The sequence below is a fragment of the Onychostruthus taczanowskii genome, unplaced genomic scaffold (genome assembly GCF_017590055.1).
Source record: "Onychostruthus taczanowskii isolate IOZ18803 unplaced genomic scaffold, ASM1759005v1 scaffold67, whole genome shotgun sequence".
NCBI lineage: Eukaryota > Metazoa > Chordata > Aves > Passeriformes > Passeridae > Onychostruthus > Onychostruthus taczanowskii.
In genome coordinates this window covers 3,395,246-3,406,745 of record NW_024504455.1, presented here as the reverse complement: position 1 = coordinate 3,406,745, position 11,500 = coordinate 3,395,246, and the positions used below count along the sequence as shown (strand labels likewise).

The 11,500-nt window shown below is 48.3% G+C and overlaps 2 protein-coding genes across 8 annotated transcripts in view; one reads left to right on the top strand and one right to left on the bottom strand.

The window, feature by feature from the left end:
• Positions 1-507: 507 nt before the first annotated feature.
• MPC2 (mitochondrial pyruvate carrier 2) lies at positions 508-7,587 on the bottom strand. Its single transcript, XM_041420907.1, has 5 exons — positions 7,381-7,587; positions 4,018-4,058; positions 2,429-2,513; positions 1,232-1,343; positions 508-734 (listed from the first exon to the last, which is right to left on the bottom strand). The coding sequence occupies exons 1-5, from the start codon at positions 7,484-7,486 to the stop codon at positions 695-697; spliced, it is 384 nt and encodes a 127-aa protein (XP_041276841.1). The 5' UTR covers positions 7,487-7,587; the 3' UTR covers positions 508-694.
• A 499-nt stretch (positions 7,588-8,086) lies between these two features.
• Positions 8,087-11,500, top strand: part of DCAF6 (DDB1 and CUL4 associated factor 6) — a 73,537-nt gene continuing 70,123 nt past the window's right edge. For all 7 annotated transcript variants that reach the window (XM_041420903.1, XM_041420904.1, XM_041420902.1 and 4 more), the window contains exon 1: positions 8,087-8,278. In XM_041420903.1, coding sequence (XP_041276837.1) covers positions 8,185-8,278 — 94 coding nt within the window. In that variant the 5' untranslated portion in view covers positions 8,087-8,184. The remainder of the gene's footprint in view (positions 8,279-11,500) is intronic.

Sequence of the window (11,500 nt, the reverse complement as noted above, 5' to 3'; positions counted from 1 at the left end):
AGAGAACTGACTTCATGGTGGGACAGCCTTTGAAAAGGGGGAGCTGACAGACTCATCAGAACCTACCTTGCCTCAGTTATCTTTTCCCCTGCATGTGAATTCCTGAGTCTAAGTTTGGTGCTTCAACACCCCCATCTTCTGCCTGGAGTTGTGAAGGAAGCTAAAACACCAGTGGCACATTTGTTTTTTTCAGGACAGTGGTAGCTGGGGAACAAATGAAGACACAGCTGAAGCTGGAACAAATATCCTTATGCTACGGGGGAAGGAAGAGCATCAGGAAATGAAATGTAAATGCTACTGCTGGTTACTGAAATATGGCAAACCCCCACCCAGGTGGTTTTCTGACAGTGACAGGAAGATCACTTCAGTCTGAGGCTCTGCCTGTCACCAGTACTGTCACTCTCAGCACTGTTCAGTGGAGTCAGATAAGGTGAGGCTCAGCAATTCTTTTTAGGCAAAATCCAGTCAGTTTCTCTAAGGAGACAATACAAGACAAACAATTCTGCCTTCTTTTAAAAGGTTACCCTTTATTTGTGTGGAGATACTTGGTTATTTGCACTTAGAAAACATTTCGTCTCCTTTATTTTCCTCTTTTATTTTCCCAGAGAAAAAAAACATTAAAATTAGTGAAGCTAGGTCCCATGGGGATGGGTTTGTGCGTTGTTAGATTTGACCTGTTGGGTTAAGCATCTCTTTATTGCACCTGCTTTTGTGCTTTTAGCTCCTGATTATACCTATAGGAATAAAAAAGAAAGAGCACAGGCTAAGAATAGAATAGAACACCAGTTACAATAACAGTGTTTTCCTAGCAATCTGTTCACCAGTGGAGGTTTAAAATGACAATGGACTTGAGGGTGGAAACTTGGGATAGCATATCTTAATTCTTGTTGGAAGTTTTAAAGTAGCTAAGTTTGCTACATTCCTTGCCAGTACTGAAGCCAGAAAACTCCCAAAGTTTCCTTCAAGAAATCATTTTTTGAAAAATGCTGCTCTGCTTAAGAGCCCTCTGATCCAGCTGGAATTGACACAATTCAATGCTGCTCTAGCTAGACTGAAAATATTTACAGCTTCACTCGGACTTAACTGTAAAACTAACAATGTAGCAAAAACATTCTGTAATGTTTCGTGAATGGTTCAGTTCCTCTTGCCTGTTGCACTGACAGAGAGGCTGGCAGCATTTATAAATTCCTGGTTAATGCTTAGCTGTACTTGTACCCTTAGCCATGCATACCTCCATATTCGGAAAAGCTGGGAACCACCAGCACAGCCAACAAAGAAGTTCACAGCAAACAGACTCCAGTTTTTGGGGATAATCACCAGCGAATACCTTGACCAAATAAGGCCTGTTGAAAAAAAAAGGGGAAAGTTTAAAGATATTTCAAATTAAATATTCAGATATTTCCTTAAGTTTGGAGGCAGATTCATGGGCCAGTTGAAGTGAACAAATCTCACAACTTCACGTTAGACAACTGCTTTGTTTACAACTACCTTTTTCTCAGTGAAAAGTACCAGTGGGACATCTACAGGTATGTACTGCATTTTTCTGAAATAGCTACAGTAAGGTCAATCATAGTCTGAATATCAAAGATCCTCTGTAGTTTACAGCAGCCTAGACCTTAACTCTCCAGCAGCACTGCAGTGTAGTGATACTTTGCTGTATATCCAGCTTGCTGCACTACATTGGAGATTATGCAAAACTTGTGCAAAATGCACAGGACTGCATCAGATATCAAAATGAAGTCTGGAGAGCCCTTTTAGCCAGGAAAAGCATTGGAAAAAGTGGTGCAGCACCATCCCTGGAGGTGTTGATAAGAAATGTAGTTGTGTCACTTAGAGACGCATTTTAGTGGAGGACTTGGAAGTGCTGGGTTAATGGTTGGATTCTATGATCTTAAAAGTCTCTTCCAACCTAAATGATTCTAGGATTACAGAATATTGTTTCTGCCAGTGTGAGAATTCTTGGCACACAGCAGTGCAGTAGTCCATGTGCCACTGCTTCAAATTTCTTATAACACTTGGAAATTCTTTCCAGTTATGTTAGTGTAATTACCCTTCCATTCTTAAATCCCTTAAAGTCTGTTCTAAAAAAGTGACTGTATCCTGGACTGATTTCAAAAATACTTGATCTGAAGGAAAAGAGGTCACTTACTGCAATGAATGATATCGTGGTAACTTAAGGGATGACACTCATGCCTAACTTGTAGCAACTTGTGCTGAACAATTCCAAATTAAGACAGGTGTAGAAAACTGTTGCATAATTACAGAATGTTTACTCATTTAATAACAAGTGGAGGTCTGTCCTAGAATCAGCATCCAACAGCAATAGTGACAGCTAGCATGTTAAAATTAAGGCTTTCTGTGGAGGTGGTTTAGTACCGATGGAAGATTCTGAGATGGTGCTGTGTAAAAACAGAAAGTGTGGCTTTACCTGTGGCCATGAGTACTGCAGACTGTGCTGTGCTGAGCTTTTCTGCTGGTCTGGCCATGTCAGCCAGTCCAGCACCCACCAAGCCCTGCAAAGAGAAATTCAGTGAGCACCAGTCAGGGACTCCTGTAACAGATGAAGAGCTTTACAAGGGGAAGCTGCTTCACAGCTCAGTGCTTCTCCTACTGCATTATGCAGGAGATGGGATGCATTCTGTGAGCAATTAGACTCTGGGAGATACCATCCATTTCCAGTCCTTCGTGGTAGGAAAAAGAACACAGTTATAGCAGCTACAACTGCAATAAAATCCCAGGCACTGGCAGTTTTGTATTAATTCAAGAACAAGGTTAATTTGAACACAGCTGCTTAAGAAAGCAGCTGAAAAAAATCCACCCTTGTTTTCGTGCAACAAGTAGAGGCTTATTTAAATAAGGGCCTTCTTTCCACAGGTCAGGCTAAGATACTGCTGGTATCTTCACCCCATAAAGTCTTCATTTAGCTTCATGTGAGGGGGGTATTTTTCTTAAATATAATTTCAGTAATAGTAGAAAACATGCAGGCGAATTGAGGAATAGCTTGGCTGATCTACTTGACATTAGCAGCAAACACTCTGCTTGCTTTGTTTGTTGTGTTATTGCCCTCTACTGGAAATACAATTTCATGTTCCTGTTACACCAGTTCACAAAAAACCCCAAACAAACCCCTAAGTAAGACAGTCCTAGCGCTTTCACCCAGGACTCCTTGGGCACAGAAGAGCTGCCTGTGTGCTCAGGCTGGGGAGGGTGTTTCCAGGGAGAACCTCTGAGGAAGGGGAAGGTTAACCATGGTTCCTGCAGCTCCAGTCCAGCCAAGTGACAAAGAAACCCAGCTGTAGCTCAGAGCACAACGCTGCCTGTGGCCTACAAAACGCCGGGGTTCACAGCAGCAAAGTTACAAAGCAGCTGGCCATGGTAAGAGCAGGTTACATCCTTGTTATCAAACAAGATCAAACCCTTGTGGGTTTGGAGATCTCTTGTTTTATCTGTATCAATGCAACACCTCAGAAGAGCACAGTGAATTAGGAGGTGGCATTTGCATCACCTGGGCACAAACACAGCCCAGGGCTGCAGCCAGTGGGAAGCCGAACCTCACAGGAGGCAGAGCACCACTGACAGCCACAATGGCAGCTGCCTTTGGCTTTTATGTCAAGGCTACCTTGCACTCTGACATGCTTCAAGCTATGAGGCTTAGGTATTGGCTTCCTTAAGATACTTCTCAAATTCCTCAAGCTCAGAAGAAGCACACACTTTAGGAGCTTTGTGTCATGCCAGCTCATGCCTACCTTGAGCAACAGGTGGTGTTTCACAAGAGAAAGCCTTTGTGAAACCCAGTGAAAAGCACAATTCTTCCAGAAAGCATTTTCCCCACACTGTATCCCCTTCATTTTGTGCTGTTATTAAGGCTAATTTTGTTCCTCCCCATATATTAAGAATTAGAGCCTCTAATCTTTCTGCAGGCTCAAGTATCTGCTGGGAAACTCTTGCTTGCTCAGTGTGTTGCAGCAGATTGCCCTGGCACGACACACAGACACCAAGCTGGCATCTTGTACTTACCCATTTCATAACAGGTGCCCAGAAAAACACTGTTTTGGGACCTGAGGGAGGATGGGAGAAAAGAAGTTAAATTATGTAGTAAATGTGGCTGTTTTAATACCCACAGTAAGTTTAAAGTGGTTTATTTTGGCTGGTTTTTTTTTTTTTAATAATTAATTGTTTATATTAACATTTTCTACTGCTGTACAGGCTCTGCCACCTAATACTCATAATCATATGATTATGAGTATTATACTCATAATACTCATACATCAACTCAGTGCATCAACCTTCAGTTGTGTAATCACTCCACACATTTCTGCAACAGCTGGATAGGATTTTGTATGTCCATGTTCAAGCAACTGAGAACACCAAAGCATGCAAAATGCATTTATAATTGAAAGAATTAGGAAAAGGCATAGAAATAGGGAAAACACCCCAAAAATTTACCAGTAGGTAAAGGAGGATTATGGGGAACAGGATGAAATCTCAAGAAGGAAGGGAGAAAAATCCAATGGCATTGGACCTGGGGAAAAAACAGCTCTCTTATGAACACATATAATTTCCAGTGGTGCTAAAATAGCAACTGGTTGGTTAAAACAAAGCCCTGCAAAGCCACACCTACAACTATGCCAGAAATTATTAATCTGGGACTTGTGCTCCAAGTCTTATTTAAGAGACCACAATCCAAAGTACCAACTTCTCCTGTGAGACAGTCAGGACACTGTTCTAATTTTATCACAAAAAATTAATGTTTAGGTCACTGCTCGGCACTCTGATAAGATGCAAGATGAAGCCAAGTTTTCACTTTAATATATTACATAGGAGTAACCACCAGGACTTTGGTTGCCTGCTTTTGATGAGAGCTATTTCTTCACTAACAATTCAGCCTTTAAAATACCTTGCACTAACTACTTGTACTTCCAGTTTTAACCACCCTCAAGTTTAAAACTACGACTTGGGAAACAAAAACTGGCTTGGCAGCCTTGCATAAAGCCCTTTTTAACCCACCCTGCTTGTGATCAAGTTTCAAACTGCATTTAATAACTACAAGTACATTACCTTTTGTCTAGTGTTGTTGAATATTAGATAACAGCAGCTTAATGTTCATCCTCTAAAGTAACAAACTTCAGCTGCTGTTCTCTTAGGCACTTATTTGGTGTGTCAGAACCAGGCTGCAAATTCGGCTTGTTATAAATAAATCAGTCTTACAGAGTAGCTTTAATTACTAACATTTATCTTATTCTAAAACACCAATTCAGATTTGGAGTACTAGAGGATGTGGGGTGAGTATGAATTATTAAACTGACATTCCCTAAACAGCTAGTAGAGTTTTCAAAAAGACTGACATTAATTTTTATTAATAATAGAAAACTCAACCATTTCAAACTGCAGAACTAAGAAAAAGTTGGAGACAGGGAAGGTACCAAGCCAAGTTTGTAATTAGGTAAAAGTGTCAAACACCTCTCCTTGGAGGCACTCCAGCAAGCACCCAGCCTGGGTGAGTTCTTCCCAGCTCCTGACATCCAGAATTTTTCAAGGATGAATATGACAGCAGCACAAGAGAGCAGGGGGACACCAGAGGCTAATTTGGACATCACATGCGTAACCAGTTTATAGAATGTATGACTTCTATTAAATATGAGAAGCCTTTGTGCTGAAAACTTGAGTTGAGTCAGGCAAAGTGAACCAGAGAGGCCAAAGGGGAGGGAGCACAAGCTCAGCCCGTGCCTTCCCATGGCAGCCTGGGGAGCTGGTGTGCCAGGCCCTCCACTGTCCTCCAGCAAGGCCAGCCAAAGAAACAGTTTTTAACAGGCACCAGTTATTTTGCTGGAAGCTTTCTTTATGCCAGAAAGTGCTTCATGCCTCACAAGTGATTTATAATTTCATGACAATGATGTTTATATTCCTGAATTAGATTAGAGATTTTGATGTCACTGGAGATAAAAGAAAGCCTTTCATTTTTAACCCACTTTTTTTTTTTTCCCTGCAGTCAGAGTGACACCTATTGCATAACTTTCTCACAGACACACCTTCAAGGCTAAAACAGAAGTTGCAGGGGTTCAGTTTCTATACTTGCTCGTGCTGTGACTTTTCTCACTTATACCATCAGTATGGATTATGACAGACACGTGTGTGTATATATAACACACAGAATCCCTAAAAATGGATTTATTGATTACAACATTATGGTGATGACCAAAAGCAGCCCAGAGTCGGTTTTGTGCAGTGAAAAGCACTGCAGAGAACCTCCAAAACCTTCTCCAAGCTCTGCTGAAGAAGGAACATGGATGTTCCCAGTACCTTGCATCCACTAAGAGCATCTGGAAGCTGCCACATTTCCCACCAGTGGAATGTGTCTGTCAGTGTTGGACATATTGTCTCTTTATATACAAAAACAATACGTTAATGTTAAATGTATTGGTGTAGAGAACTGCACTTTTCACTCTTTGTCATTTCTTTAGAGCTACGATTTTCCTTCCAAGAAAGGGCCAGTGGAAGAGGATAGAGCAACTGACTGCAAACCAAAGTCCATTTTCACAGTGCATATTCCTGGTAGGTGAAGAGTCAAGGATGCCTGTGACACCGACACAGTGGGGACAGAGCCTATGGAATGCCAGGATTTTATCGGGCGCTCCTTTTAACAGCCGACGCAATTTGTTTACAGGACAAACACCACGTAGATGGCACTGAACGAGATCACTTTACAGGAGGTTTCTCCCAAATAGCACAAACCCCCACGGAAAGATAAACTGTAGGTCAGGTGAGGGGAGCTCATTCTCCACCCACAGCACTCCTCCCGCGAACTCGCCAAGGGCGCGATTCCCTTTGCTGGAAGAGTGGGATTCAGCAGAAAGGAAATGCACCCAAAGGCTGCCTGAGTTTCCCAGGGCACATTTCAGGATCAGCAGCGCTGGCAGCGCCGTCCCCCGTCCCTGGCAGTGTCCGAGGCCAGGCTGGATGGGGCTCCGAGTCTGCTCCGGTGGAAGGTGTCCCTAGCCGTGGCAGCGGGTGGAACTGGATGATCTTTAATATCCCTTTATCCCAAACCATTCCACGATTTTCCCAGCACACCCTCTTGAAAGAAGCGGCTGCCGAGGCCTCCAGGCCGCTTTAGAGCCATGACATCCCCCGGGCAGCCCACGCGATCCCTGGATCCGCGCCGCGGTACCGCGGAGCGGCAGCAGCGCATCCCTCCCGGGACCGCCCGCGCCGTGCCCGGTTATCCCCTTCCCCCTCCACAGACACTGTCAATTCCCCGTGACGGAGCAGGACTGCGCTCCAGGGCCGCTTTCCCGCGGCCCCGATCCCGTCCGGAGCGCATCCCCCGCTCCGCCCTTCCCGCCGCTCCAACCGGGGGCCAAGGTGACCCCCGCCCCTTACCCGCTGGGTGGTTGTAGAAGGGCCGGAACCGCGGCGGCAGCATGAGCTCGATGCGGTCGAGCATGCGGTGGTAGGAGGCGCGGAGCCCCGCGACGGCGGCCGCCATGGCGAGCGAGGGGCGAGCGAGGGGCGAGCGGGCACGGAGCGGGGGCCGCGTTCCCTCCGCCCGTCCGTGCGTCCTTCCTCCGCCGGGCCCCGCCCCCCGGACCTGCCCACCCGGCAGCCCGCGCTCTGATTGGTCATCGCCGCAGGGGCGGGGGCGGGGCGGAGAGCTGCGCGCCGCGCTATTGGCTGAGCGCGCTGGCCCGGGCGCCTGGGGAGAGCTGGCGCGCCCGCCGCCCTCGCAAGGGCACGGGCGCCCGGCTCAAAGATGGCCGCCTCCGCTTCGCTCTCCCCTCAAGATGGCCGCCGCGGGGGAACCCTGCGCTGCGAGTAATGCGCCCAAAGCCAAGATGTCCGTCTTGCGGCTTCACACCGCTTCACTGGACAGGGCGGGTTTCTTCCGAGCGCGCTGACGTCACCGTCCACGCCCACGACGCGCCCTCCCCTCATCGGGACGGGGCGACGTCACCGGCTCGCGCGAGACGCCCATTAATCTCGGGCCGCCGCGCCCCCCTCCCGCCCGGTGGGCGTGGCCCTCCCCGCGGGAGCGGTGGGCGTGGCCCGGACCCGCCGCGCCTCTGGCTCGCGGTCGGTGCCTGGGCGCGGGGCGCGCGCGCGCGGGGGCCCCGCTCAGGCGGTTCCCATGGTGATCGCGCGCGCCCGGCCGGTCCCGCGCATCCCCCCCCCGCTCCGCGCGGGGCCATGTCCCGCGGGCGCTGCCCACACCTGCTGTGGGACGTGCGGAAGCGGACCCTGGGGCTGGAGGAGCCCGGACTGCTGCGCAGGCACTACCTCGGTAAGGACGGGCGCTGCGGGGGGTGCGGGGCGGGTGGTGCGGGCGAGCTCCGGTCGTCCTTGGCGCCCCACCAAGCCGGGGGAGCGCCCCGAGCCCCTTCCAGGCGCCGCCGCTCCCCCGCGGCTCCGAAGTTGCCTGCGCCCCGTGTGGGGCGGCGACGCCTCCTCCAAATCCACTCCCGGCGCCCCGCGCCCTCAGGGGCGGTGCGGGACACCCCGGCCCCGTCCCTCGGCGCTGCCGGGGCCCGCCAGGACCCCCCGGCCCCTCGGTGCGCGGCTCCGCTCGCCCGCCGTCCTTGCTTCCCGAAGGAACTGTTGCGCGCCGAGATCCAGCCGGGAAGTTGGGCGGCGGCTCAAAATAGCTCCGGGGCCGGGCAGGGTCCGGATTTACCGGCGCTGAGCTGCCGGGGGCTGGGAACAAAGCACGTAGGCGCCTCCGGGATCATGGCGCGGCCGCTGTCCCGGCGCCCCCGAGGTGTTCCCGGGGCTCTGGGGGAAGCCGAGCCGCTGGAACGCGCTCGGTGCGGGCCCATCCGCGCCCCCTTTGTGTCCCCGAGTGCTCCGCGGGGTCCCCGCGGCCGCCCCAGCCCCCGGCTGCCCTCGCCTCCGCGCCCGAGCCAGGTATTTCCACTTTCCAAGTTCAAGCCAGCGCCAGTTTTAGCTCCCGAGGCCGCGGGGAGGTTTCCGTGGCGGGGAGGAACTATGGATATTCTTTGTCGTGGCGCAGGTTCTGCGAAAAACGTTGCCAAAAATATATATATTTGAAGCAGCGGTGTTTATTCACGTGTTTTCGGAGGTGTGGCGGTCCGTCCTGTGGATTTGGGGGGTGTCTCTCCGGGCTGGATGTCTTAGTGTGTCGGGAACGCGTTCTTTTGTGCTCGTGTGGCAAAACAATTCCTGCCTTGGAGTGGAAACCTCGAGTACTCGAGATGGAGCTTGATTTACAGCGTTGTAAAACGAGCGTCGATCCGTGCCTTCCAGGCTTTCCCGGCTGTGCTCGGTGGCGAGGGCCTGTCGTTCGGTTTTTTCCTGGTGGAATTTAAGGTGGGATATCACATTACCGAGCCTAACTGAGGAGTTTTCTGTCTGTAGTCCCTGAACGCTCAGTAATCCGCAAAAGGTTAAGATAGGAAATCAAGGTTATTGCTGGTAGGTTTCTACAGAGAGTGTGTGTGTGTGCAGTGCACAAGTCCCTTGGAAAGAAATTTTGAGTCCTAAAATAGGGAAAAAAAAGATTGAGAACTAACGATGTAGCTGCTTTTGGTTTTGGTTATGTCTCAAGCTGTGCTTGGCCAAGCCTTAGCTGAGGATTGTTCTAACTTTTAGTCATCAATCCTTCTGACTCGAATTTTTTTTTCTTTTTCACTGCTCCAGTTGGAGCAGAAAAGCTCAGTGTTAAAATTAGGACTGTAGTGTGCAGATTCTGAAGAAGCACCTTTTTTTTTTTGATGAAGACCTTTGTAGGTTTTTTTCTTCTGCTTCTACGTGGTTGTGTCTCTGAGAGTTGAATTACTAAGATTTGAACAGTAGAAATCATCTTCCCAGACTTACCAAGATGTCTTTTCTGGATGCTGCTCCAATAAAACACACATAACTTTAGTTAAAAACAAAACTCTGGTGCCTTGGTTAAGGTCTCATATTTACTGTTCTTCCTTTCACCTAAACCAAGTTCAGTTGTTCGAGGGCCTTGAAAAAATAGGACCTGGCAGAGCCTTCCCATGGAATTGATGTTGAGATCTGCACTGGTGGTGGCAAGACATGCTCAGTCCTTACTGACTCCTGCTTTTCACCATGGACTCGGTACAGGGTGCCCTTCTGTTGTGGAACCACTGCACTTTTACCCCAAGTGGCCTTTATGGCCTTAATAAACCCATTGATTAGACTGCTAGTCAGGTGTGGTTGTTCAAGTGCAGACTTCCCAGAGAAGAGGCCTGCTGCTGTGCCTTTTTGTGTGCAGGGCAGTGTAGGTGTGGGTCTTTTCTCTTTCAGACTCTTGTGTAGGAGCTTTGTTCTCTGGCCCAATGGTCAAGACTGCAGTGGTCAGCTGGGTGCCACTGGTTGTTGGTCACTGCTGGTCTGATCTGCGTGGGAAGTAAGGCTTCTTCCTATTTATAGTTTATTTTTTTAGTAGCATTTCAACAGTCTGGCAGACAGAACAAGTGGAGGACAGGAATTTCATTGTAACTTAGGAGTAGTGGGAGATTCGAGGCATCGTCCATGTGCATTTTTTTTTTTTGTTTGGGCAAATTTTTTTTAAATTTGTCTAAACAGTTACAGATTTAAGTACAAAATGAAGTAGTTTATATGTCTCTTCTTTGCTTGCTGTGCTTTTTCAGGCACCAAATCAAAGGAAAAGTATTATGGCAAGTCCATGACTAACAATGCAGTTGGGAGGAAGACGTGCCTGCATGGATGGTACTTAATGAGCCCTTCACTGGGATGGTTGTGTTGTGCTACAGTGTAAAATATCAGAAATATCAACAGTCACCGTGTTTTGAAGTAAGACATCTGAGAACTAATTGCTGTTTCCTATTTACTCAGTGTTTTAGTTTCATGTGAACTGGCAATCAAGTGGCACTCTATAAATAGCCTCTCTCAGCTTCTGAAAACAGCTGCTCCAGGAAGGATCTGTGTAATGTACCTTTCCATGGAGATAGATAGCTCACCCCTGGAATTTATGGCCTTGCAAAAACTGATTTTGCAAGATCTCTAAAGAATTGCTCTGAAGCCCAGTCAGTTCTGGACAGAGTTCCAGAGAAACAGCTCATGAAGATGGGGCCGTAGGTGCATCCCTGGGGTGTGTCCTTCAGGTGTTATCCTTCAGTGAGAGCTCCTGCTGTGATGAGAGAGGGAAGATGTGGGTCTCAGCAATGTATCTGTTAGCTACCTTTCCTTCAGCATTTGTAGGCTAATTAGTCCCAATTTCAGACAGTTTTTCTATTTGAGGTCTCCAGAGGAAGGCAGGCCTGGGGGAGGCTGTCAGTAACTCCTTTCTTTAATCCAGTTTAGGCATCCTCTTAGCCTGGTGCTGGTGGGAGGAGCCCTGCTGCTGGATCACAGATGGAAGCTGAGTTTCAGACTGCTTTCAGTAGCACCTGGCTGTGCTGTCTCCCTGAAAAACTGTAGTATCCTGCAGAAAAACACTGTAGAAAAATTGGGGCAAACTGTAGTATCCAAGTTCAATTCTGCCTTGAAGCTGGAAGTGTAATTACTCAGGATACTT